The sequence below is a fragment of the Tachyglossus aculeatus genome, chromosome 4 (genome assembly GCF_015852505.1).
Source record: "Tachyglossus aculeatus isolate mTacAcu1 chromosome 4, mTacAcu1.pri, whole genome shotgun sequence".
Lineage (NCBI taxonomy): Eukaryota > Metazoa > Chordata > Mammalia > Monotremata > Tachyglossidae > Tachyglossus > Tachyglossus aculeatus.
In genome coordinates, this window is record NC_052069.1 from 38,984,820 (window position 1) to 39,009,230 (window position 24,411).

Genomic DNA, 24,411 nt, shown 5'->3' on the forward strand with positions numbered 1-24,411 from the left:
CTCTATATGTTGCCGACTTGTACTTCCCAAGCGCTTAGTACAGTGCTCTGCACACAATCACTGCTCAATAAATACAATTGAATGAACGAATGAAAGTCCTGAAAGAATAAAAGTGTTGAGTGGAAGGCCCAGGATGTTTTGTAAAAATGGAGTATTTGTTCTCTAAAGCCACCAATGAGCCATCTGTTTTGATAGCACTCTACCTTTTTATTACATTTCTAGTGTAGTAGCCATTTCTGTCCAGAAATGATTGCGATATAATCATTATGGTCAAGGATTTAAAACCTCCTTTTGGGAAGAAGCAGGTTTGGGCAACATCTCTCCCTACCCTCCCAGGGGGGCTCCTTTATTTTATGGTACTTATTAAGCTCTTATAATCAATCAATCGTATTTATTGAGCGCTTACTGTGTGCAGAGCACTGTACTAAGCGTTTGGGAAGTACAAGTTGGCAACATGTAGAGACAGTCCCTACTCAACAGTGGGCTTTATAATGCACCAGGCACTGTACTAAACACCGGGTAGATACAAGCTAATCAAGTTGGACACAGCCCCTGTCCCACAGGGGGCTCAGAGTCTTAATCCCATTTTACAGACGAAGTAGCTGAGGCAGAGAGAAGTGAAGTGACTTGCCCACAGTCACACAACAGACAACTGGGGAAGTGGGGATTAGAACCCAGGTCCTTCTGACACCCAGGCCCGTGCTCTATCAATCAATCAATCAATCAATCGTATTTATTGAGCGCTTACTGTGTGCAGAGCACTGTACTAAGCGTTTGGGAAGTACAAGTTGGTGACTGAGTTCCCAGACTGAGCCCCTTCCTTCCTCTCCCCCTCGTCCCCCTCTCCATCCCCTCCACCTTACCTCCTTCCCTTCCTCACAGCACCTGTATATATGTATATATGTTTGTACATATTTATTACTCTATTTATTTATTCATTTATTTTACTTGTACATATCTATTCTATTTATTTTATTTTGTTAGTATGTTTGGTTTTGTTCTCTGTCTCCCCCTTTTAGACCGTGAGCCCACTGTTGGGTAGGGACTGTCTCTTTATGTTGCCAACTTGTACTTCCCAAGCGCTTAGTACAGTGCTCTGCACACAGTAAGCGATCAATAAATACGATTGATGATGATGATGACTTATAGAGACAGTCCCTACCCAACAGTGGGCTCACAGTCTAAAAGGGGGAGACAGAGAACAAAACCAAACATACTAACAAAATAAAATAAATATTGACTCCCTGTGCAACTAAAACCGACTCACTTGTTTTCTTTTCTGTTGTTGTTTTTTTATGGCATTTAATAATGATAATAATGATAACGATAGTATCTGTTAAGCGTTTACTCCGTGTGAAGCACTGTTCTAAGTCCTGGGGTAGATACAAGGTCCTCAGGTTGTCCCACGTGGGGCTCACAGTCTTAATCCCCATTTTACAGATGTAAAATGATTCTCAGATTCTCTGAGGCACAGAGAAGTTAAGTGACTTGCCCAAAGTCACACAGCTGTTAAGTGGCTGCACCAAGATTATAACCCATGACCTCTGACATTTCTTAAGAGCTTACTATGTATCAAACACTGTCCTAGGTACTGGGGTAGATAGTAGTTTTACATATTTACTATTCTATTTTGTTAATGATGTGCATCTAGCTTTATTTCTATTTATTCTGATGACTTGACACCTGTCCACATGTTTTGTTTTGTTGTCTGTCTCCCCCTTCTAGACTGTGAGCCCGTTGTTGGGTAGGGACCGTCTCTATATGTTGCCAACTAGTACTTCCCAAGCACTTAGTACAGTGCTTTGCACACAGTAAGCGCTCAATAAATACGATCGAATGAACGAATGAATCATGTCAGACACTATCCCTGCCCCAAATGGGGCTCAAAGTCTAAGTAGAAGGGAGTAGGATTTAATCCCCATTTTATATTTGAGGAAACTGAAGCACAGACAAGTGAAGTGACTTGCCCAAGGTCACACATCAAGCAAGTGGTGGAGCCAGGATTAGGGCCCACGTCCTCTGACTTCTAGACTGTGAGCCCACTGTTGGGTAGGGGCTGTCTCTATATGTTGCCAACTTGTACTTCCCAAGCGCTTAGTACAGTGCTCTGCACACAGTAAGTGCTCAATAAATACAATTGAATGAATGAATGAATGACTCCTAGGCCTGTGCTCTGCTCGCCATGGGCAGGGAATGTGTCTGTTATACTGTTGTGTTGTACGCTCCCAAATGCTTAGTACAGTGCTCCGCACACAGTAAGCACTCAAAAAATACAATTGATTGATTGATTGATTGATTTCCACTAGGTCCCACTGCTTCTCCTCTCTCTTGTGCTTATATATATATATGTATATATATACATATAATATATATGTATATATATATATGTTTGTACATATTTATTACTCTATTTATTTATTTATTTTACTTGTACATATCTATTCTATTTATTTTATTTTGCTAGTATGCTTGGTTTTGTTCTCCGTCTCCCCCTTTTAGACTGTGAGCCCACTGTCGGGTAGGGACTGTCTCTATGTGTTGCCAACTTGTACTTCCCAAGCACTTAGTACAGTGCTCTGCACACAGTAAGCGCTCAATAAATACGATTGAGTGATTGATTAAACACATTATCGGAAGTGTCTTTGGAAGCTGAGCCCAGCAGGAGCATTGCAACTGAATAGTTGAGAGATTGCACTTGGATCTGAGACAGTTGGCAATTTGATATTCACTCCACCCTCAACCCCACGGGACTTACGTACGTATCTTTTTTAGTAATAATTGTGATATTTATTAAGCACTTACTAAGTGACGAGCACTATTCAAAGCACTATTCCTTGTGGTAAACTTGAGTCTCCGCCCTCGACTGTCTCCCACGCCGCTGCTGCCCAGCACGGGTGAGTTTTGACTTGGAGCCGATTGCCTTCCACTCGCTAGTCACTGGCCAAGTTGGGAATGGGAATGGACAGGCCTCTGCTTGACTCTCCCTCCCATAGCCGAGACTGGTAGAGGACTGGAAACTCTCCAGGTGCCATCCTGAGAGGGGAAAAGAACCATCACCCTCTTCTGAAAGAAGAATGTGCTCGCTATTGTGACGTCCCATTCTGTAGTCAATGCAGGCGAGGCTTGAAATCAGCTGGATATTCCCAAATTAGGGCTGAAATTAGCCATCCTGTATTCCAGGTATGAATTTTGGAACTTCACGCAGAATCCAGTTAGGTCGATGTAGGCTCTTGTCACGGCTGAACCTCATTCTTAGACAAGATAATAACCAGACCTCTAGACTGGAAGCTCACTGTGGACAGGGACCAGGCCTAGCAACCCTGTTTTATCATATTCTCCCAAGTGTTTAGTACAGAGCTCTGCACACAGGAAGTCATTGATGAGGGTGATGATCACAATCAGGATTTAGTGGAAAGAGCATAATGGGTCTAGGAGCCAGAGCACTTGGGTACTGATCTCAGGTCTGCCATTTGTCTGCTGTGTGACCATGGCCAAGTCACAAAATGTCTCTGTGCCTCAGTTTCTTCATCAGTCAATTGGCCATTAATAATAATGATGGCATTCGTTAAGTGCTTACTACAGGTCAAGCACTGTTCTTAGCGCTGGGGTAGAAACAAACTAATCAGGTTGGATACGGTCCCTGTCATTCATTCAGTCAACCATATTTATTGAGCGCTTACTGTGTGCAGAGCACTGTCCCTCATGGGGCTCACAGTCTTCATCCCCATTGGGCTCACAGTCTTCATCCCCATTTTATGGATGAGGGAACCGCGGTCCATAGAAGTGAAGTGACTTGCCCCAGGTCACACCTGCTCCCCTCTTTCTTAGACTGTGAGCCCCATGTAGGACCTGATTATCTTATATCTACACCAGCGCTTAGTACAGTGCTTGGCACAAGGTATGCGCTTAATAATAATTATGGCATTTGTTAAGCACTTAGTAAGTGCCAGGCACTGTACTAAGCGCTGGGCTACAGTTGCTATTATCACCACAAACTGGAAAGGATCACAACAGAAAATTCAAAAGTAGACGTTTTCAAGGCAATATTAAAGTCACTGAAATTCAAATTTCACACCTGCTCCCCTCTTTCTTAGACTGTGAGCCCCATGTAGGACCTGATTATCTTGTATCTACACCAGCGCTTAGTACAGTGCTTGGCACAAGGTATGCACTTAATAATAATTAGGGTATTTGTTAAGCGCTTAGTAAGTGCCAGGCACAGTGCCAGGCACTTACTAAGTGCCGGACCACAGTTATTATTATCACCACAAATGGGAAAAGATCACAACAGAAAATTCAAAAGTAGACCTTTTCAAGGCAATATTAAAGTCACTGAAATTCAAATTTCACACCTACTCCCCTCTTTCTTAGACTGTGAGCCCTATGTAGGACCTGATTATCTTGTATCTACACCAGCGCTTAGTACAGTGCTTGGCACAAGATTTGCACTTAATAATAATTATGGTATTTGTTAAGCACTTAGTAAGTGCCAGGCACAGTGCCTGGGACTTACTAAGCGCTGGACCACAGTTATTATTATCACCACAAACGGGAAAAGATCACAACAGAAAATTCAAAAGTAGACGTTTTCAAGGCAATATTAAAGTCACTGAAATTTAAATTTCACACCTGCTCCCCTCTTTCTTAGACTGTGAGCCCCATGTAGGACCTGATTATCTTGTATCTACACCAGCGCTTAGTACAGTGCTTGGCACAAGGTATGCACTTAATAATAACTATGGTATTTGTTAAGCGCTTAGTAAGTGCCAGGCACAGTGCCAGGCACTTACTAAGCGCTGGACCACAGTTATTATTATCACCACAAACGGGAAAAGATCACAACAGAAAATTCAAAAGTAGATGTTTTCAAGGCAATATTAAAGTCACTGAAATTCAAATTTCACACCTGCTCCCCTCTTTCTTAGACTGTGAGCCCCATGTAGGACCTGATTATCTTGTATCTACACCAGCGCTTAGTACAGTGCTTGGTGCAAGGTATGCACTTAATAATAATTATGGTATTTGTTAAGCGCTTAATAAGTGCCAGGCACAGTGCCGGGCACTTACTAAGCTCTGGACCACAGTTGTTATTATCACCACAAACGGGAAAAGATCACAACAGAAAATTCCAAAGTAGACGTTTTCAAGGCAATATTAAAGTCACTGAAATTCAAATTTCACACCTGCTCCCCTCTTTCTTACACTGTGAGCCCCATGTAGGACCTGATTATCTTGTATCTACACCGGCGCTTAGTACAGTGCTTGGCACAAGGTACGCACTTAATAATAATTATGGTGTTTGTTAAGCGCCGGACCACAGTTATTATTATCACCACAAACAGGAAAAGATCAAAACAGAAAATTCAAAAGTAGACATTTTCAAGGCAATATTAAAGTCACTCAAATTCAAATTTCACACCTGCTCCCCTCTTTCTTACCCTGTGAGCCCCATGTAGGACCTGATTATCTTGTATCTACACCGGCGCTTAGTACAGTGCTTGGCACAAGGTACGCACTTAATAATAATTATGGTGTTTGTTAAGCGCCGGACCACAGTTATTATTATCACCACAAACAGGAAAAGATCACAACAGAAAATTCAAAAGTAGACGTTTTCAAGGCAATATTAAAGTCACTGAAATTCAAATTTCACACCTGCTCTCCTCTTTCTTACACTGTGAGCCCCATGTAGGACCTGATTATCTTGTATCTACACCAGCGCTTAGTACAGTGCTTGGCACAAGGTATGCACTTAATAATAATTATAGTGTTCGTTAAGCGCTGGACCACAGTTATTATTATCACCACAAACGGGAAAAGATCACAACAGAAAATTCAAAAGTAGACGTTTTCAAGGCAATATTAAAGTCACTGAAATTCAAATTTCACACCTGCTCCCCTCTTTCTTAGACTGTGAGCCCCATGTAGGACTTGATTATCTTGTATCTACACCAGTGCTTAGTACAGTGCTTGGCGCAAGGTATGCACTTAATAATAATTATGGTATTTGTTAAGCGCTTAATAAGTGCCAGGCACAGTGCCGGGCACTTACTAAGCGCTGAACCACAGTTGTAATTATCACCACAAATGGGAAAAGATCACAACAGAAAATTCAAAAGTAGACGTTTTCAAGGCAATATTAAAGTCACTGAAATTCAAATTTCACACCTGCTCCCCTCTTTCTTAGACTGTGAGCCCCATGTAGGACCTGATTATCTTGTATCTACACCAGCACTTAGTACAGTGCTTGGCACAAGGTATGCACTTAATAATAATTATAGTGTTCGTTAAGCGCCGGACCACAGTTATTATTATCACCACAAACGGGAAAAGATCACAACAGAAAATTCAAAAGTAGACGTTTTCAAGGCAATATTAAAGTCACTGAAATTCAAATTTCACACCTGCTCCCCTCTTTCTTAGACTGTGTGCCCCATGTATGACCTGATTATCTTGTATCTACACCAGCGCTTAGTACAGTGCTTGGCACAAGGTACGCACTTAATAATAATTATGGTGTTTGTTAAGCGCCGGACCACAGTTATTATTATCACCACAAACGGGAAAAGATCACAAGAGAAAATTCAAAAGTAGACGTTTTCAAGGCAACATTCAAGTCACTGAAATTCAAATTCAGGGTCTGTTAACAGAAGCCAGATGCTGAGTGTTTCGACGGCCGAGGCTGCCCTAAAGCCTAGCTTGGAGGAAAGACTGGAAAGAGGATTTAGCTGAAAATAACCTCCAGATTCGGATGATGACCAAATTCGCTTGCCCTAATTTCCTTTCAACCCTAGGTGTAGGTTAAGTAGAGAGAAATGAATCCCTCTTCCGGTGGGTCTCGGGAGAGTAGGGATGAGCGCACAGCAAAGTCAACGGAAAGCTCCAAAGTACCTTGCCCCCTCCTACCTCAGCACGCTACTCTTCTATTTCAATCCTGTAATGCCAATCTTCACGCTGAACCTCCATCTCATTGCTGATCTCTTGCCCACTTTCTGCCTCTGGCCTGGAACGCCCTCCCTCCTCATAGCCGACAGAGAATACTCTCCCCTTCAAAGCCTTATTGAAGGCACACCTCCTCCAAGAGGCCTTCCCTCTCTCCACTTCTCCCGTTCCCTTCTGCGTCACCCTTTATTCACCCCCCGTGCCCCCAGACCCGCAGGACATATGTACATATCTGTAATTTAAGTATTTATATTAATGTCCGTCTCCCCTTTTAGATGGTAAGCTCACTGTGGGCAGGAAAGGTGTCAGCTATATTGTAATATTGTACTCTCCCGAGTGCTTAGTACAGTGCACTGCACAGAGTAAGCGCTCACTAAATTTGACTGACTCCAACTTCTGACTTCCCTTCGTTCTGCCCTCAGGAAGAACTTGGTCTCGTCCCCAGAGAGGGGAGAGATTTCCTAATATTTGCAGAGAAGACCAGCCTCCTACTCTGGAGAAGCAGCGTGGCTCGGTGGAAAAGAGCCCGGGCTTTGGAGTCAGAGGTCATGGGTTCAAATTCCGGCTCTGCCAATTGTCAGTGGGCAAGTCACTTCACTTCTCTGGGCCTCAGTTACCTCATCTGGAAAATGGGGATTAAGACTGTGAGCCCCCCGTGGGACCACCTCATCACCTTGTAACCTCCCCAGTGCTTAGAACAGTGCTTTGCACATAGTAAGCACTTAATAAATGCCATTATTATTATTATTATTACTCCCAGAATGTCCCAGGGAGTTCCGGAGGGGAAGTGAGAAGAGTTTCCCCTCCACCATGCCTGCACTCTTGCTCCCTAATAAAGAACATTGGAACACACATTTTGATGTGGTAACAAAGGAAGAAAAACAACCTAGAACGGTTTGAATCGCTTTTGTTTTTATTATAGTTGGGTAAGTGTGATTTGCTGTGGCTTAATGTATGTCCAAAATGCATGAGCACATTTTTTCCAGATACAGAGAGGTTATAATCTTTTTTCTGGTACCGCTGAGTGAACATTTCTCTGACAAGAGGTGAAGGCTTAGGGCTCGCTTAGCCAATTTTTGAATGGTAAGAACCTTCCTTTCCCTGGACGCTGCTTAAAAAAGCTGGAGACTTGGAAACTTTGAGGCCCAAAGCCTTACCAAAAAAAAAAAAAAAAAAAGTGAAATGGAATCTTCTAATATAAAGAAAACATGGACTTTCTAATATGCTGAAGTATTTATGGTGGTTATAATTTAAAACAGCAGCAATTCAGAAGTTATGCTATTTTAAAATCTTCAAAAAGTTACAAAATATATATATATATATATATAACAAAACATCATCTCAGATGACCATGAATGTTTAAAATAGTCAACTCTCTCCCAGTCGCTACAAACTCAAATCTACTACTTCCAAGAAGCGGTTCTACAACAAATTTTTGCCGTGATTAAAAAAAGTCACCCAAACCGAAAAACAAACTGTGCTGGGTCTAAGCACCAGATACAACGTGCTGACTTTGATTTCACACCCACAAAAATAAAATAAAAAAGAACGAGGGCTTCACATAAATAACGTTTGACTGGTAATGAATTATGTGACCAAACGAGTTAAAATAAGGTCTTTAACAACCAAAACACATCTCGATGTAACCGGTACATACGGCCTTAAAGAACAACAATGACAAAAAAAGTAATCGGATACTTTTTACCAAAGCCACAGAGCACCTTATGTTAAGAAGAGCACCAAGCGAACACAAACAGGCAACACGTAAGAGGTAGTGTACCGTCGGCTAAGATGTACTTGCCCGTGGGGGAGCAGAATACAGCTTAGTATTTGGGGGAAAATTGATTTATTGAACTGTGGCTTAATTTTTTCTCAGACAGAAGCTATTGCACATTTGGGAGCACTAACCAGTATGCTCCAGGGTACTGTACATCTCTAGCTGTCTGTAGGGTGTCTTGGACGGTGCTGAAAATAAGTTCAGGACCCAAGAGATCTTGGAGAATTCCACCTGCAAGACACGGCTTTCAGTTCCAGGATATTCTGCCGATCAATATTAAAGACCGATCAATATTTAAATACTTTATCCATGTTAGGGTCCTAGTTTTTTCTTTTAAAATGCCATTTCTCCTTCTTAGGAGGAAGTCTTTTTCTTCCTGAGATACTTTGAAGATCTAGCCTTCGCTCATTTTCCACAGTCCCGTAATGATGATGCTGTCAGGTTTTTATTTCTATTTTTTTAAAAAAAATCTTGATTATACATTGCAGCAGTTCCCTAGTCACGGCAGGGAATCCAGACCTGGTTCAGAAATCTCACAGAAAGCACACAGAACTGCTTTCAACGTAGTGCTGCTGTCCTGCTTTGAGATGAGGAGTTCTGCGCACTTCAATAACTGGGAGTTGTTGAGGGTCCTGAGTGTGAAAAAGAAATTCTGTTTTACGCCAACTGCCGTCCTGAATCTGCAACACACAGAGGGAAATGGTTTCACATGAAACTGCTTTATTAATAGGTATGCTTAATAATAATAATAATAATAATAATAATGGCATTTATTAAGCGCTTACTCTGTACAAAGCACTGTTCTAAGCGCTGGGGAAGTTACAAGGTGATCAGGTTGTCCCACGGGGGGCTCACCGTCTTAATCCCCATTTTACAGATGAGGTAACTGAGGCACAGTAAAGTGACTCGCCCAAAGTCACACAGCTGACACTTGGCGGAGCCGGGATTTGAACCCATGAACTCTGACGCCAAAGCCCGGGCTCTTTCCACTGAGCCATGCTGCTTCTCTAACATGCTGCTTACTTGACAGAGACAGAATTATTTTAGGTCATTTTGTTAGAATAGCTCACATCAGTTCAGATCCAAATAAGCAAATTGTGAGTTGTTGTTTTTTTTCTCTCCCAGAGTTTCAAAGTAACAGTCACAGGGAAACTGCTGGGTAGCTCATCTTCTCACCTGTTTTTAAATCAATTAATCAATCAATCAATCAATCAATCGTATTTATTGAGTGCTTACTGTGTGCAGAGCACTGTACTAAGCACTTGGGAAGGACAAGTTGGCAACATATAGAGACGGTCCCTACCCAACAGTGGGCTCACAGTCTAGAAAGCCTGATTTCTTGACACTACAATGCCATGAAAAGCCAAGAAGCTGCGTGGCTCAGTGGAAAGAATCCAGGCTTTGGAGTCAGAGGTCATGGTCTCAAATCCCGGCTCCACCACTTGTCAGCTGTGTGACTTTGGGCAAGTCACTTAACTTCTCTGTGCCTCTGTTACCTCATCTGTAAAATGGGGATGAAGACTGTGAGCCCCACGTAGGACGACCTGATCACCCTGTAACCTGCCCAGCGCTCAGAACAGTGCTTTGCACATAGTAAGCACTTGATAAATGCCATCATTATTATTATTATTATGAAAAGACCACCTGGGCACCAGATTGCACTTTAAAAGCAGCAGGGTTCATTGCTCTCTTCCACCCTGTCTCCCTCTTGCTCTTCCTCTTGCTCTCTTCACCCTGTCGACCCCTCTGGACTTTGCAAAGGGTGTGGGGAATGTGGCATTTGTCACAGGTTCACAATCCTCAACCTCATCGTCTCCTTAATTATAATATAATTATAATATGATTATATAATAATTATTTACATCATATTAAATTATCATATAATTTATATTAATCATTCATAATTATTTATAATATAAATAATAAGAATAATGGCATTAGTTAAGCGCTTACTATGTGCCAGGCACTGTTGTAAGCACTGGCATAGATACAAGCTACTCCCCATTTTACAGATGAGGTAAGTGAATCGCAGAGAAGTGAAGTGGCTTGCCCAAGGGGTAGGCAAGTGATAGAGGCGGGATTAGAATCCAGGCCCTTCCAACTTCCAGGCCCATTTTCTAACCACTAGGCCATGTTGCTTCTCTGCTTCACTGCAATCCTTCCCCAGTAGCTGATAATAATAATAACAATGGCATTTGGTAAGCGCTTACTATGTGCAAAACGCTGTTCTAAGCGCTGGGGAGGATACAAGACTGTGAGCCCACTGTTGGGTAAGGACTGTCTCTATATGTTGCCAACTTGTTGCCAACCAAGTCCCAAGCGCTTAGTACAGTGCTCTGCACACAGTAAGCGCTCAATAAATATGATTGATTGATTGATTGATTGACTGTCTCTATATGTTGCCAACTTGTACTTCCCAAGCGCTTAGTACAGTGCTCTGCACACAGTAAGTGCTCAATAAATACGACTGATTGATTACAAGGTGATCAGGTCGTGCCACATGGGGCTCACAGTTTTAACCCCCATTTTACAGATGAGGGAACTGAGGCCCGGAGAAGTGAAGTGACTTGCCCAAAGTCACACAGCTGACAACTGGCGGAGTCGGGATTTGAACCCCTGACCTCTGACTCCAAAGCCCGGGCTCTTTCCACTGACCACGCTGCTTCTCTACAGTTGCTCAGACAAGCGTGGCTCAGTGGAAAGAGCCCGGGCTTTGGAGTCAGAGGTCATGGGATCAAATCCCGGCTCTGCCAACTGTCAGCTGTGTGACTTTGGGCAAGTCATTTAACTTCTCTGTGCCTCAGTTACCTCATCTGTAAAATGGGGATTAAGACTGTGAGTCCCCTGTGGGACAACCTGATCACCTTGTAACCTCCCCAGTGCTTAGAACAGTGCTTGGCACATAGTAAGTGCTTAATAAATGCCATTATTATTATTATTATCGCAGAGAAACAGGTCTGCTTGGATGGACAACCTTTACAGAAAAAGCAGGCACTGAATGCCAAAAAAAAAAAAGAAAGATTTGTGGTTTCTGTGACATTCTTTAGAAAAGATTACATGAATAGTTCAACCTCTTGAAGGTTCAGTTTCCCCTATCAAAAGTTTCCCCGATTCCCCTCATCGGGAAACCTCGCTCTCATTGATTACACGACAGCCGACACAAGACAAACACCCAGGTTCAAACTTCACTGTTACATTATTTGTCCTCCTCTACTGTCGGCTCAAACCTGACGGCTTTAACGCGAGCAATTCCGAAAATGGCATAGGGCTGTACCTTGCATTCATCTAAAAGCACCTCTGGTTCAAGTAGAGTCTCGGCTTCAAACATCTGACCATTCCATCCCTTGAAGCTTACGGACGTTCCCGGAGCACTCGCCCTCTTGGTTGTCCAGACTGACGTGTTCAGGCAGTGAATGGTGATGGCATGGATTGCTTCTGAGCTCAGTAAATGAAGGAAGTTCATCTGAACTTTTCCAACTCCAAACTCCAACTAATTGCACAAAACGACACACGTTATGTTAGATGGTGTGGAAACTGAGTAATCTGCAGAATTACAAGCATGGCTTTTAAGTACCTCGTTCCTCACCGTACCTCGTTCTCGCCTGTCCCGCCATCGACCCCCGGCCCTCATCATCCCCCGGGCCTGGAATGCCCTCCCTCTGCCCATCCGCCAAGCTAGCTCTCTTCCTCCCTTCAAGGCCCTGCTGAGAGCTCACCTCCTCCAGGAGGCCTTCCCAGACTGAGCCCCTTCCTTCCTCTCCCCCTCCTCCCCCTCTCCATCCCCCCATCTTACCTCCTTCCCTTCCCCACAGCACCTGTGTATATGTATATATGTTTGTACATATTTATTACTCTATTTATTTATTTATTTTACTTGTACATATCTATTCTATTTATTTTATTTTGTTAGTATGTTTGGTTTTGTTCTCTGTCTCCCCCTTTTAGACTGTGAGCCCACTGTTGGGTAGGGACTGTCTCTATATGTTGCCAATTTGTACTTCCCAAGCACTTAGTACAGTGCTCTGCACATAGTAAGCACTCAATAAATACGATTGATGATGATGATGATGATGAGAAGGAAAATAAGGTTTGGTAGATGCGGTGGGGCCTAGTGGATAAAGCCTGGGCCTGGGAGCCAAAAGGACCTGGGTTCTAATGCTGCTTTGCCATTTTGAGGTAACTGATTTAGTCTTGGGAAAGTCACTTCACATAATAATAATAATAATAATGAAAGAGTGGCATTTGTTAAATACCAATTCAACATTAAATTTGTTAAATTTGTTAAAATTTGTTAAACACGCTGAGAAGCAGCGTGGCTCAGTGGAAAGAGCCTGGGCTTTGGAGTCAGGGGTCATGGGTTCAAATCCCAGCTCTGCCAATTGTCTGCTGTGTGACTTTGGGCAAGTCACTTCACTTCTCTGGGCCTCAGTTCCCCCATCTGTAAAATGGGGATTGACTGTGAGCCCCCCGTGGGACAACCTGATCACCTTGTAACCTCCCCAGCGCTTAGAACAGTGCTTTGCACATAGTAAGTGCTTAATAAATGCCATTATTATCCTTATTATTATTATTACTTATTATATGCCAGGCACTGTAGAGAGCGCTGGGATGGATACAGGGTAATTAGATTGGACCTAGTCCCTGTCCCACATGGGGCTTAGAGTCTCGATCTCCCTTTTACAGAGGTCATAACTGAGGCACGGAGGAGTGAAGTGACTTGAACAAGGTCATACAGCAGACGTGGCAGAGCCAGGGTTAGAACCCATGTCCCCCAGCTCCCAGGCCCGTGCTCTTTCCACTTCTCTGTGCCTCAGTTACCTCATCTGTAAAATGGGGATGAGGACTGTGAATCCTTTATGGGACATGTACTGTGTCCAACCTGATTAGCTTCTATTTTCCCAAGAGACTAGTAATCATCATAATAATAATTGTGGCATTTGTTAAGCACTTACTGTGTGCCAGGCATTGTACTAAGCGCTGGGATGGATATAAGCAAATCGGGTTGGATGCAGTCCCTGCCCCACATGGGGCTCAGTCTCAATCCCCATTTTACAGATGATGTAACTGAGACCCAGAAAAGTCAGGTGACTTGCCCAAGGTCACACAGCAGATGAGTGGCAGAATGGGGATTAGAACTCATGACCTTCTTTGCCAGGCCCAGGCTCCAGGCACTATGCCATGCAGCTTCTACAGTCTCTAGCACACAGGAAGCACTTTATACCATTTTTTTAAAAAATAAGGCAGGGGAAATCTTTATAATAATAATAATAATGATAATGATGACATTTATTAAACGCTTACTATGGTTACCTAGTTTCTAGACTGTGAGCCCGCTGTTGGGTAGGGACTGTCTCTATATGTTGCCGACTTGTACTTTCCAAGCGCTTAGTACAGTGCTCTGCACACAGTAAGCGCTCAATAAATACGATTGATTGCCTTCTTATGGTTATGTTCTTCCTTTGGGATAAAATAGTGACGTTATGTATAATAATAATGGCATTTGTTGAGCACTTACTACGTGCCAAGCACTGTTCTAAGTGCTGGGGTAGATGCAAGGTAATCAGGTTGTCCCACGTGGGGCTCACTGTCTTCATCCCCATTTTACACATGAGCTAACCGAGGCACAGAGAACTGAAGTGGCTTGCCCAAGGTGACACAGCTGACAAGTGGCAGAGCCGGGATTAGAACCCATGACCACTGAGTCCCAAGCCCGGGCTCTTTCCACTGAGCCACACTGCTTCTCTTCAAGAACAGTGAGTCGAGCCTATGCCTCTGGATTGGTACAAAAAATGATGCTCGTTGTGGGCAGGGAGTGTGTTTGTTTATTGTTATGTTGTACTCTCCCAAGCACTCAGTACAGTGCTCTGCACACAGTAAACGTCCAATAAATATGACTGAATGAATGAATAAATAGGAGGAGAATAATCAGTCTTAGAACTTGCACATTACAAGGCGGTTGGGGAGGAGAGAGGGAAAGAGGGAGAAACTGACACGGTTTGAATGTTTCTTTTAAGTTAAACACCACATACCTTCATGCTATTGTGCTCATCTTCTGAATGATTCCTTGGATTCATATCAACTAAGCCATTTGTCCCAGGAGAGCACTAAAAAGGGGCTTCTTATGGTATCTATTAAGTGCTTATTATGTGTCAGGTACCGTACTGAGTGCTGGGTTAGATTCAAAATCATCAGGATGGACACGGTCCCTGTCCCCATTTTTCGGATGAAGTTACTGAGGCACAGATAATTTAAGTGACTTGCCCAAGGTCAAACATTAAGAGAAGCAGCGTGGCTCAGTGGAAAGAGCCCGGACTTTGGAGTCAGAGGTCACGGGTTCAAATTCCGGCTCCGCCACTTGTCTGCTGTGTGCCTTTGGGCAAGTCACTTCACTTCTCTGGGCCTCAGTTACCTCATCTGTAAAATGGGGATGAAGACTGTGAGCCCCCCAGTGGGACAAACTGATCACCTTATAACCTCCCCAGCGCTTAGAACAGTGCTTTGCACGTAGTAAGCGCTTAATAAATGCCATTATTATTATTATTATTAGACAAGTGGTAGAGCCGAGATTACAGTACAGGTCCTTTGATTTCCAGGCCTGTGTTCTACCCACTAGACCACCCTGGTTCTCAGCTTTTCTAGTGAGAAACCTGTAGTTATGCCAAGTTTGGGCTGTGATAAAAGCCCAGGAGTCCATCCCATTCTCTTCAAGTAAGAGATATATTAGTTGAATACTTACTGTGGAGTAAACTTTCAGTTTCATTCATTCATTCAATCGTATTTATTGAGCGCTTACTGTGCGCGGAGCACTGTTCTAAGCGCTTGAGAAGTACAAGTCGGCAACATCTAGAGACGGTCCCTACCCAATAACGGGCTCACAGTCTAGAAGGGGGAGACAGACAACAAAACGAAACATGGAGACAAATCTGTTGGAAGTAAAGAATAACTTCTTGAGGTATTGAATCCCCATTTTAGAGATGAGGAAGTGGAGGCTCAGCTCAAGGCAGTGACGTGGCCAACGTCATTCAACAGACAAGTGTTGGAGACGGGTGCTTTGCACATAGTAAGCACTTAATAAGTGCTATTATTATTATTATTATTAGAATTCAGGCTCCCTGCCTCCCAAGCCTGGGCTCTTTCTCATTCATTCATTCGATTGTATTTATTGAGCGCTTACTGTGTGCAGAGCACTGTACTAAGCGCTTGGGAAGTACAAGTCGGCAACCTAGGGCATTCTTAATCCCCATTATACCGATTTGGTAACCGGAGCACAGAGAAGTTAAGTGGCTTGCCCATGGTTACACAGCAGACAAGTGGCAGAGGAGGAATTAGTGCCCATGCCCTCTGACTCCCGAGCCCACACTCTTTCCACTAAGCCATGCTGCTTCTCCACCCCAGCGCTTAGTACAGAGCCTGGCACGTACTAAGTGCTTAATGAATGCCATAATTATTAATTGTTATTATCATCTCCCCCAGTGCTTAGAAAAATGGATGGCACATAGTAAGTATTTAACAAATACCATTTTTTTTTAAAGTACACTTTTCTTCAAAACTGAAGGATCTTTTCAGGAATCATTCTCTAATCTGATAGATAGCCCACTGTTGGGTAGGGACCGTCTCTATATGTTGCCAACTTGTACTTCCCAAGCGCTTAGTCCAGTGCTCTGCACACAGTAAGTGCTCAATAAATACGATTGAATGAATGAATGAATGAATATGATTGAATGAATAATCCACCATGCCAGCCCTGATCCCTCTCCTTCCCATATTTATTACTCTGTTTATTTTACTTGGACATATTTACTATTCTATTTATTTTATTTTGTTAATATGTTTTGTTTTGTTGTCTGTCTCCCCCTTCTAGACTGTGAGCCGGCCGTTGGGTAGGGACCGTTTCTAGATGTTGCTAACTTGTACTTCCCAAGCGCCTAGTACAGTGCTCTGCACACAGTAAGCGCTCAATAAATATGATTGAATGAATGAATGAATGAATATGATTGAATGAATAATCCACCATGCCAGCCCTGATCCCTCTCCTTCCCATATTTATTACTCTGCTTATTTTACTTGGACATATTTACTATTCTATTTATCTTATTTTGTTGATATGTTTTGTTTTGTTGTCTGTCTCCCCCTTCTAGACTGTGAGCCCGCTGTTGGGTAGGGACCGCCTGTCTATGTTGCCAACTTGTACTTCCCAAGCGCTTAGTACAGTGCTCTGCACACAGTAAGTGCTCAATAAATACGACTGAATGAATGAATGAATGCGGCTTCTTTTTGCTACCTCGATCCCAGCTGGTTCCATACTCAGGGAAGGATGGAGCCGAAAGGGTCAGAGGTTAAAGGAAGTGACTGTGGAGACAGGTGGATTCTATGGATTCCATCCTCTAGACTGGGATCTCATTAGAGAAGCAGCATGGCTCAGGAGGAAAGAGCATGGGCTTTGGAGTCAGAGGTCATGGGTTCAAATCCCGGCTCCACCAATTGTCAGCTGTGTGACTTTGGGCAAGTCACTTCACTTCACTGTGCCTCAGTTCCCTAATCTGTAAAATGGGGATGAAGACTGTGAGCCCCCTGTGGGACAGCCTGATCACCTTGTAACCTCCCCAGCGCTTAGAACAGTGCTTTGCACATAGTAAGCACTTAATCAATCAATCAGTCGTATTTATTGAGCGCTTACTGTGTGCAGAGCACTGTACTAAGCGCTTGGGAAGTACAAGTTGGCAACATAGAGAGACAGTCCCTACCCAACAGTGGGCTCACAGTCTAGAATAATAAATGCCATTATTATTATTATTATTATTGTTATGGGCAGGGAACACGTCTACTAATTCTGTTGGACTGTCCTCTCCCAAACGCTTAGTACACCGCTCTGCACATAGCAAGCAATCAGTAAATACTACGGATTGATCGACTGAACTACAGAAGTGGTTGGGGGCCCTCCGGAGGAAGAATCTGGGGACCAGTGTTGTCCTCTTTAGCCCTGTTTGGTGTGATCCCAATCGATCAGTAGATGGTTTTTAACAAGCACTTTCTCCTCCCCGAGCACTGTACTAAGCGCTTGGCAGAGTACACCCGAGTTAGCAGACACAGTCCCTATTCTTAACAAACTGAAGTCTAGCTGGGGAAACAGACGCTAAAATAAATTATGGGGAAGGGGATATGCTTCTTCTTTTGGAATCCAGGCTGGGCCAGGGGCCCAAGTAGGTCATTCATTCAGTCATTCCAGGGCATTTACTGAGCGCTTACTCTGTGCAAAGCACCGTACTAAGCGCTTAAGCACCGTGCAGAGGCCCAAGCAGATTGGTCTGGTAAGCATGGCTATGAACTGTCACTGAAGGCCAGATGGGAGAAGCATTTGCGAAGGGAGGCATTCCTGCTCTGTGCTTCTGTACTCACAAATAGTAACAGAAGCAGCAGCAGTAGTAGTAGTAATAGTAATAAACGTATTTACTGAGTGTCCAGGAGGTGCGGAGCACTTTACTCAGAACTTGTTGCAGTCAACAGAAACACAAGACCTATTCCCTGCCCACAAGGAGCTTACGCTCCAACAGGAGAGACAGACGGAGGAATAGTTACTAATGGACAGCCACCCAACCATCAATCAATCAATGGCATTGATTAAGATATAGATAAAGGAACCTCCTGGTAGACATAACCTTTATTATATGAGTTACAATAATAAACCCATTAATGAAATATTGGTTAAAGGGGACATGTTTTCAGTGAGACTGAAGGAAAGCCATCTTACACCTGTTCGTTAAAGTCGATATTTAAAAATATTGTGTCATTTGTTATGATTATTATGAAGATTTTGAGAGGATTTTCTGGTACAAATTTGTTGGATAATTGAATAGGCAAATACAAACTTCACTGGCAGAGCAAGCAAAAGTTAAATACACATTTAGAACACTGTGATACTTGGACGAGAAGTTGTCACAACATGTTTTACTACTCATGTCTATCACACAATAAAGCATTGTCGTGTTTACAAATTTAGAATTTCAAGTGATGTGTAAATGCGCTAAGTAAATCCACTGATTTTTGGAGTGAGCATAGAAATATATTCTACAGAGTACCACTGTAATTTATTTTAATATCTGCTTTCCCGATTAGACTGTAAGCTTCTCGAGGAGAAGGATTGTTTACCAACTCTACTATACTGGACCCTCCCAAGCTCTTAGGAGAGTGCTCTGCACAAAGTAAGTACTCAATAAATAGCACTGAATGACTGATAAAAGAAAATACATACCTTTGTCACTGATACGGGCGATAGGCAGGTCTGACCACCAGCGCTAAAGTTGCAGAAAACCTCAATGGCATCTGAAGGACATCCAAGATTTGGATCAATCCAGTATTTCCCTGTAAAGTTATAAAGGAGGTAAAAGAGTTTTAAAGCCAGTAAAAAATATTCTTGAAAATTCTTGCAGATCTCCTCAAATCTAGTTTTGTTTTGCATTATTACATTTCTGCCCTTGGAAAGTCTACATTCCACTCCCCAAGCTCAGAGGTTTATAAATTCTATCACTACTAGCTAGAGATAAAAATTTGCCAATATTTTTAAAAAGCGATTTTCCTTGAATTCTGTCTTGTAGTAACACGGCCTTGTGGATACGGGATTGAGAGTCAGAAGGACCTGGGCTCTAATCCTAACTCTGCCACTTTGCCTGCCCTCTGACCACGGGCAAGTCACTTCATTCTCTGTGCCTTAGTTTTCTCAACTGTAAAATGGACATTAATTAATCAATCAATCAAACATATTTACTGAGTGCTTACTGTGTGCACTAAGTACTTGGAACACTGCACTAAGTACTTGGAAGAGTACAATATAACAGAGTTGGTAGACATGTTCCCTGCCCAGAAGGAGCTGACAGTCTAGAGTCTATTACTCATTCAGTCAGTCACATTTATTGAATGCTTACTGTGTGCAGAGCATTGTACTAAGTGCTTGGAAGAGTACAGTATAATAATAAACAGATACATTCCCGGCCCACATCAAGCTTACAGTTTAGAGGACATGCGTAGTCTCATAGTCTATAAAATGCTTATTCTCCTTCTACTTACACTGTGAACTCTAGATAAACTGGGAGTCAGTGGTTGAGGGTTCAAATCTTGGCTCCGCCAAATCTCAGCTGTGTGACTTTGGGCAAATCACTTAACTTCTCTGTGCCTCAGTTCCCTCATCTGTAAAATGGGGATGAAGACTGGGAGCCCCCTGTGGGACAACCTGATCACCTTGTAACCTCCCCAGCGCTTAGAACAGTGCTTTGCACATAGTAAGCACTTAATAAATGCCATCATTATTATCATCATCATCATCATCATCATCATCATTATTTTTTTATTAGGAAGAAGGGTATCTGCCTTGTACAGATTTAATGGAAGGTGCTCCCACTTCAAAAGCTCACTCTAATATCTCTCAGTATGGACCCACTCACCCATAGATCATTGGAAAAGCAAGAGAGATAACGAGGAAGGGGATAAAAGAACAACGCTTAGGGGAAATACCCCTCTCAGGGTCGCACTTGGAGAGTTTCTAGTCCTCTACCAGTCTCAGCTATGGGAGGGAGAGTCAAGCAGAGGCTTACTCATTTCAATCCGAGCTTGGGCAGTGGCTAGGGGGTGGAAGGCAATCTTTTAGACTGTGAGCCCACTGTTGGGTAGGGACTGTCTCTATATGTTGCCAATTTGTACTTCCCAAGCACTTAGTACAGTGCTCTGCACATAGTAAGCGCTCAATAAATATGATTGATTGATTGCTACAAGTCAAAACTCCCTTGTGCTGGGCAGCAGCGGCATGGGAGACAGTCGAGGGCGGAGACTCAAGTTGACTGCGCGGAAGGCGGCAATGGTAAACCACTTCTGTATTTTTACGAAGAAAACTCTATGGATACACTACCAGGATGACTGCAGATGAAGAGCGAGGCGTTCTGGGAGAGATGTGTCCATGGTGTCGCTATGGGTCGGAAACGACTCAATGGCATAAGAAAAAAGGGTAAATGAGGAGAGATACAAGAAGAGAATGAAAGCACCCGAATGAAGGATTAAGAGTAGAGAGATAAATTAGGAAGAGAAAACTGGTGAAAGCCAGGGAAAGTGAGGTATAGTACAATAAAAATGTAGAGAAGGAAAAGGGGAGGAAATACAGAACGTTTGAGAGTGACCATAGTCAAACTGAGGGAAGTGAGAAAGGGGAAGTAATGTGGCCTAGTGAAAAGAGCATGAACCTGGAAATCAGACCTGGGCCAGCTCAATCACTAGGATTTTAGATGATCTTGGACAAGAAACCTGACTTCATTGTACCACAGTTCCCTCATCTGAAAAATGGAGATCTAATACTTATCTCCAGCTCTTAGAACAGTGCTTGACACGTAGTAAATGCTTAACAAGTACTACCATTATTATTATTATTATCTTCCCACTTCTTAGCTTCTGAGCCCCTGTAGAACAGAGAATGGTTCTGATCTGTCTTATATCTATGCAGGTGCTTGGGACATGGTAACATTTAATAAATATGATGATTCTTAGTATAAATATAGAAAAGGACCATGAAATGGGGAAATGAAGAAGGAGGAAATGGGAGTGAAAGAATACCCAAGAATATATTGACAAAGCAAGGGCAGAGGAGAAGAGAGGAAGAGGAGTAGAGGAAAAGGAAAGGAAGAAGGAAGGGAGAGATGAGTAAAAAGACATTACAAAAGATACAAAACTACAGAACAATGGGTAGAACAGAGAGGAGTGAAAAAAAGAAGAGCAGGGGAAAGATGAAAGGAGGAACAGAAGGATAGGGAGAGCAGGAGGAAAGCAAGAGTTTCACCTAGTTGACCTGGGCAAAGATCCTGTATTTCTTCAAGTAATCAAAAAGCCTATATTTATTTCAGTAATTAGTCAATCAATGACATCTTTTGAGCACTTACTGTGTGCAAAGCACCATACTAAGAGCTTGAAACAACACAGTAGAGCAAAATAGCTAGACATGTTCCCTGCCCACCTCGAGTTTACAGTCTAGAAGGAGCTTGCAGTCTAGAATCTAGAGTCTAGAAGACCTTGCAGTACTTACAAGCCTGCAACCTTGGTGTTATCCTTGACTCACCTTTCTCCTTCAGCTCACATATTCAATCTATCACCAAATCCCGTCAGGTCAACCTTCAACATTGCTAAAATGTGTCTTTTCCTCTCCTTCTGAGCTTGTCTTATGCCGTCGAGTCATTTCCAACCCATAGCAACACCACAGACACATCTCCCCTGGAAAGCCCCGCTCTCCATCTGCAATCATTCTAGTAGTGTATCCGCAGAATTTTCTTGGTAAAAATATGGAAGTGGTTTACCTCTGCCTCCTTCCATGAAGTAAACTTGAGTCTCTGCCTTCGACTCTCTCCCGTACCGCTGCTGCCCAGCGTGGATGAGTTTTGACTTGTGGCACAGTGCCTGCCACTCACCAGCCACTGGCCAAGCTAGGAATGGAATGAGTAGGCCTCTTCTTGACTCTCCCTCCCCTAGCCGAGACTGGTAGAGGACTAGAAACTCTCCAGGTGCGACCCTGAGAGGGGGACTTTCAAACCGCTACCACGTTAATCTGAGCATTTAGCCTATCCCCGTTGATTACTGCATTCATTCATTCAATCGTATTTATTGAGCGCTTACTGTGTGCAGAACACTGTACTATGTGCTTGGGAAGTACAAGTCGGCGACATATAGAGATGGTCCCTACCCAACAACGGGCTCACAGTCTAGAAGGGGGAGACAGACAACAGAACAAAACATGTGGACAGGTGTCAAGTCATCAGAATAAATAGAATTAAAGCTAAATGCACATCATTAACAAAATGAAGAATACATATGTACAAGTAAAATAGAGTAATAAGTCTGTACATACATATATACAGGTGCTGTGGGGAGGGGAAGGAGGTAGGGCGGGGGGATGGGGAGGAGGAGAGGAAAAAGGGGGCTCAGTGTGGGAAGGCCTCCTGGAGGAGGTGAGCTCTCAGTAGGGCTTTGAAGGGAAGAAGAGAGCCAGCTTGGCGGATGGGCAGAGGGAGGGCATTCCAGGCCAGGAGAAGGACATGGGCCGGGGGTTGACGGCGGGACAGGCGAGAACGAGGCCCAGTGAGGAGGTTAGTGGTGGCAGAGGAGCGGAAAGTGCAGGCTGGGCTGCAGAAGGAGAGAAGGGAGGTGAGGTAGGAGGGGGTGAGGGGATGGACAGCCTCGAAGCCCAGAGTGAGGAGTTTTTGCTTACTGCACCAGCCTCCTTGCTTACCTCCCTGCCCCCTGTTTCTCCCCACTTCAGTCCATACTGAAGTGCACAGTATTGCGGCCAGGATCATTTTTCTACAGAACTGTTCAGTTCATGTTTCCCCGCTCCTCAAGACCCTCCAATGGTTGTCCATCCACCTCCACATTAAACAGAAGCTCCTTACCACAAGTTTTAAATCGCCTTGCCCCCTCCTAACTTAGCTCACTGATTAACTACTACAGTCCTGCCCTCACACTTCACTCTTCTAATGCCAACCTACTCATAATACTTTGATCTGGCCTATCTTGTCACTCACCCCCTTGCCTCATCCTGCCTCTAGACTGGAACACCTCACCCACTTGCCCCCCGCCCCGCTTCATAATAATAATAATATTGGTATTTGTTAAGTGCTTACTATGTGTCAAGCACTGTTCTAAGCGCTGGAGGGTATACAAGGTAATCAAGGTTGTCCCACATGGGGCTCACAGTCTTCATCTCCATTTTACAGATGAGGGAACTGCGGCCCAGAGAAGTTAAGTGACTTGCCCAAAGTCACACTGCTGACATGTGGCGGAGCCAGAATTCAAACCCACGACCTCTGACTCCCAAGCCCGGGCTCTTTCCACTGAGCCACGCTGCTTCTCTATACCTGACAGATGATCACTCTACCCACTTTCAAAGCCTTATTAAAATCCCATCTCCTCCAAGAGGCTTTCCCTGACTAAGCCCTTGTTTCCTTCCTCTCCCACTCCTTTCTACGTCACCCTTTCTCTTGGATTTGCACTCTTCACTCACCCTTCCTTCGGCCCCACAGTCCTTATGTACATATCCGTAATTCATTAATTTATGTTAATGTCTGTCTCCATTTAGACAGTGAACTGTTTGTGGGAAAGAAATTTAGCTACCATCTCAGTTATACTGTACTCTCCAAAGCGCTTAGTACAGTGCTCTCTACACAGTAAATGCCACTGATTGATAAATTGGTTTGGCAGAAGATCGTTTCCAGAGCACAGGTTGATTTTGTGACAGCAGGTAAAAGGTTTGGAAATGGGAGACAGCCTCCAATAGGCTGGATCAAGCAAGGAATCAATCGATTATTCAATTGTATTTATTGAACACTTCACACAGTATGAGTGTGATATAACAGGGTCGGTAGACACATTCACTGCCCACATTGAGTTTTCGGTCTAGAGTGGCATCCAAATGTCTCCCTCAAGCTGGCGTGTTCTGTTGACTTGAGAGGAGTTTTCTACCCAAATTGTAATCAGTACACAATAATACCTTCCTTAGTGCAGCGCCCTGCACATAATAAATGCTCAATAAACATCTTAGATTGATGGATTGTTTTATAGTGCTTTTATTTTTCCAAAGGGATTTCACATGTGTTAGCTCATTTTTCACTTAGAACATCTCTCGGGGTAAGGTGAGGCAGGGATCATTGTCCCCATTTTACAGATGAGGA

The 24,411-nt window shown here is 43.4% G+C and overlaps 1 protein-coding gene and 1 non-coding gene across 2 annotated transcripts in view; both read right to left on the reverse strand.

The window, feature by feature from the left end:
* Positions 1–8,094: 8,094 nt before the first annotated feature.
* COL24A1 (collagen type XXIV alpha 1 chain) overlaps positions 8,095–24,411 on the reverse strand; it is a 500,281-nt gene continuing 483,964 nt past the window's right edge. Inside the window, exons 58-60 of the mRNA XM_038745410.1 lie at positions 18,969–19,078; positions 11,994–12,209; positions 8,095–9,399 (exon numbers count right to left, since the gene is read on the reverse strand). Coding sequence (XP_038601338.1) covers positions 9,253–9,399; positions 11,994–12,209; positions 18,969–19,078 — 473 coding nt within the window. The 3' untranslated portion in view covers positions 8,095–9,252. The remainder of the gene's footprint in view (positions 9,400–11,993; positions 12,210–18,968; positions 19,079–24,411) is intronic.
* LOC119928043 lies at positions 22,129–22,266 on the reverse strand. Its single transcript, XR_005451002.1, has one exon. It is a non-coding gene; the product is annotated as a small nucleolar RNA SNORA7 (small nucleolar RNA).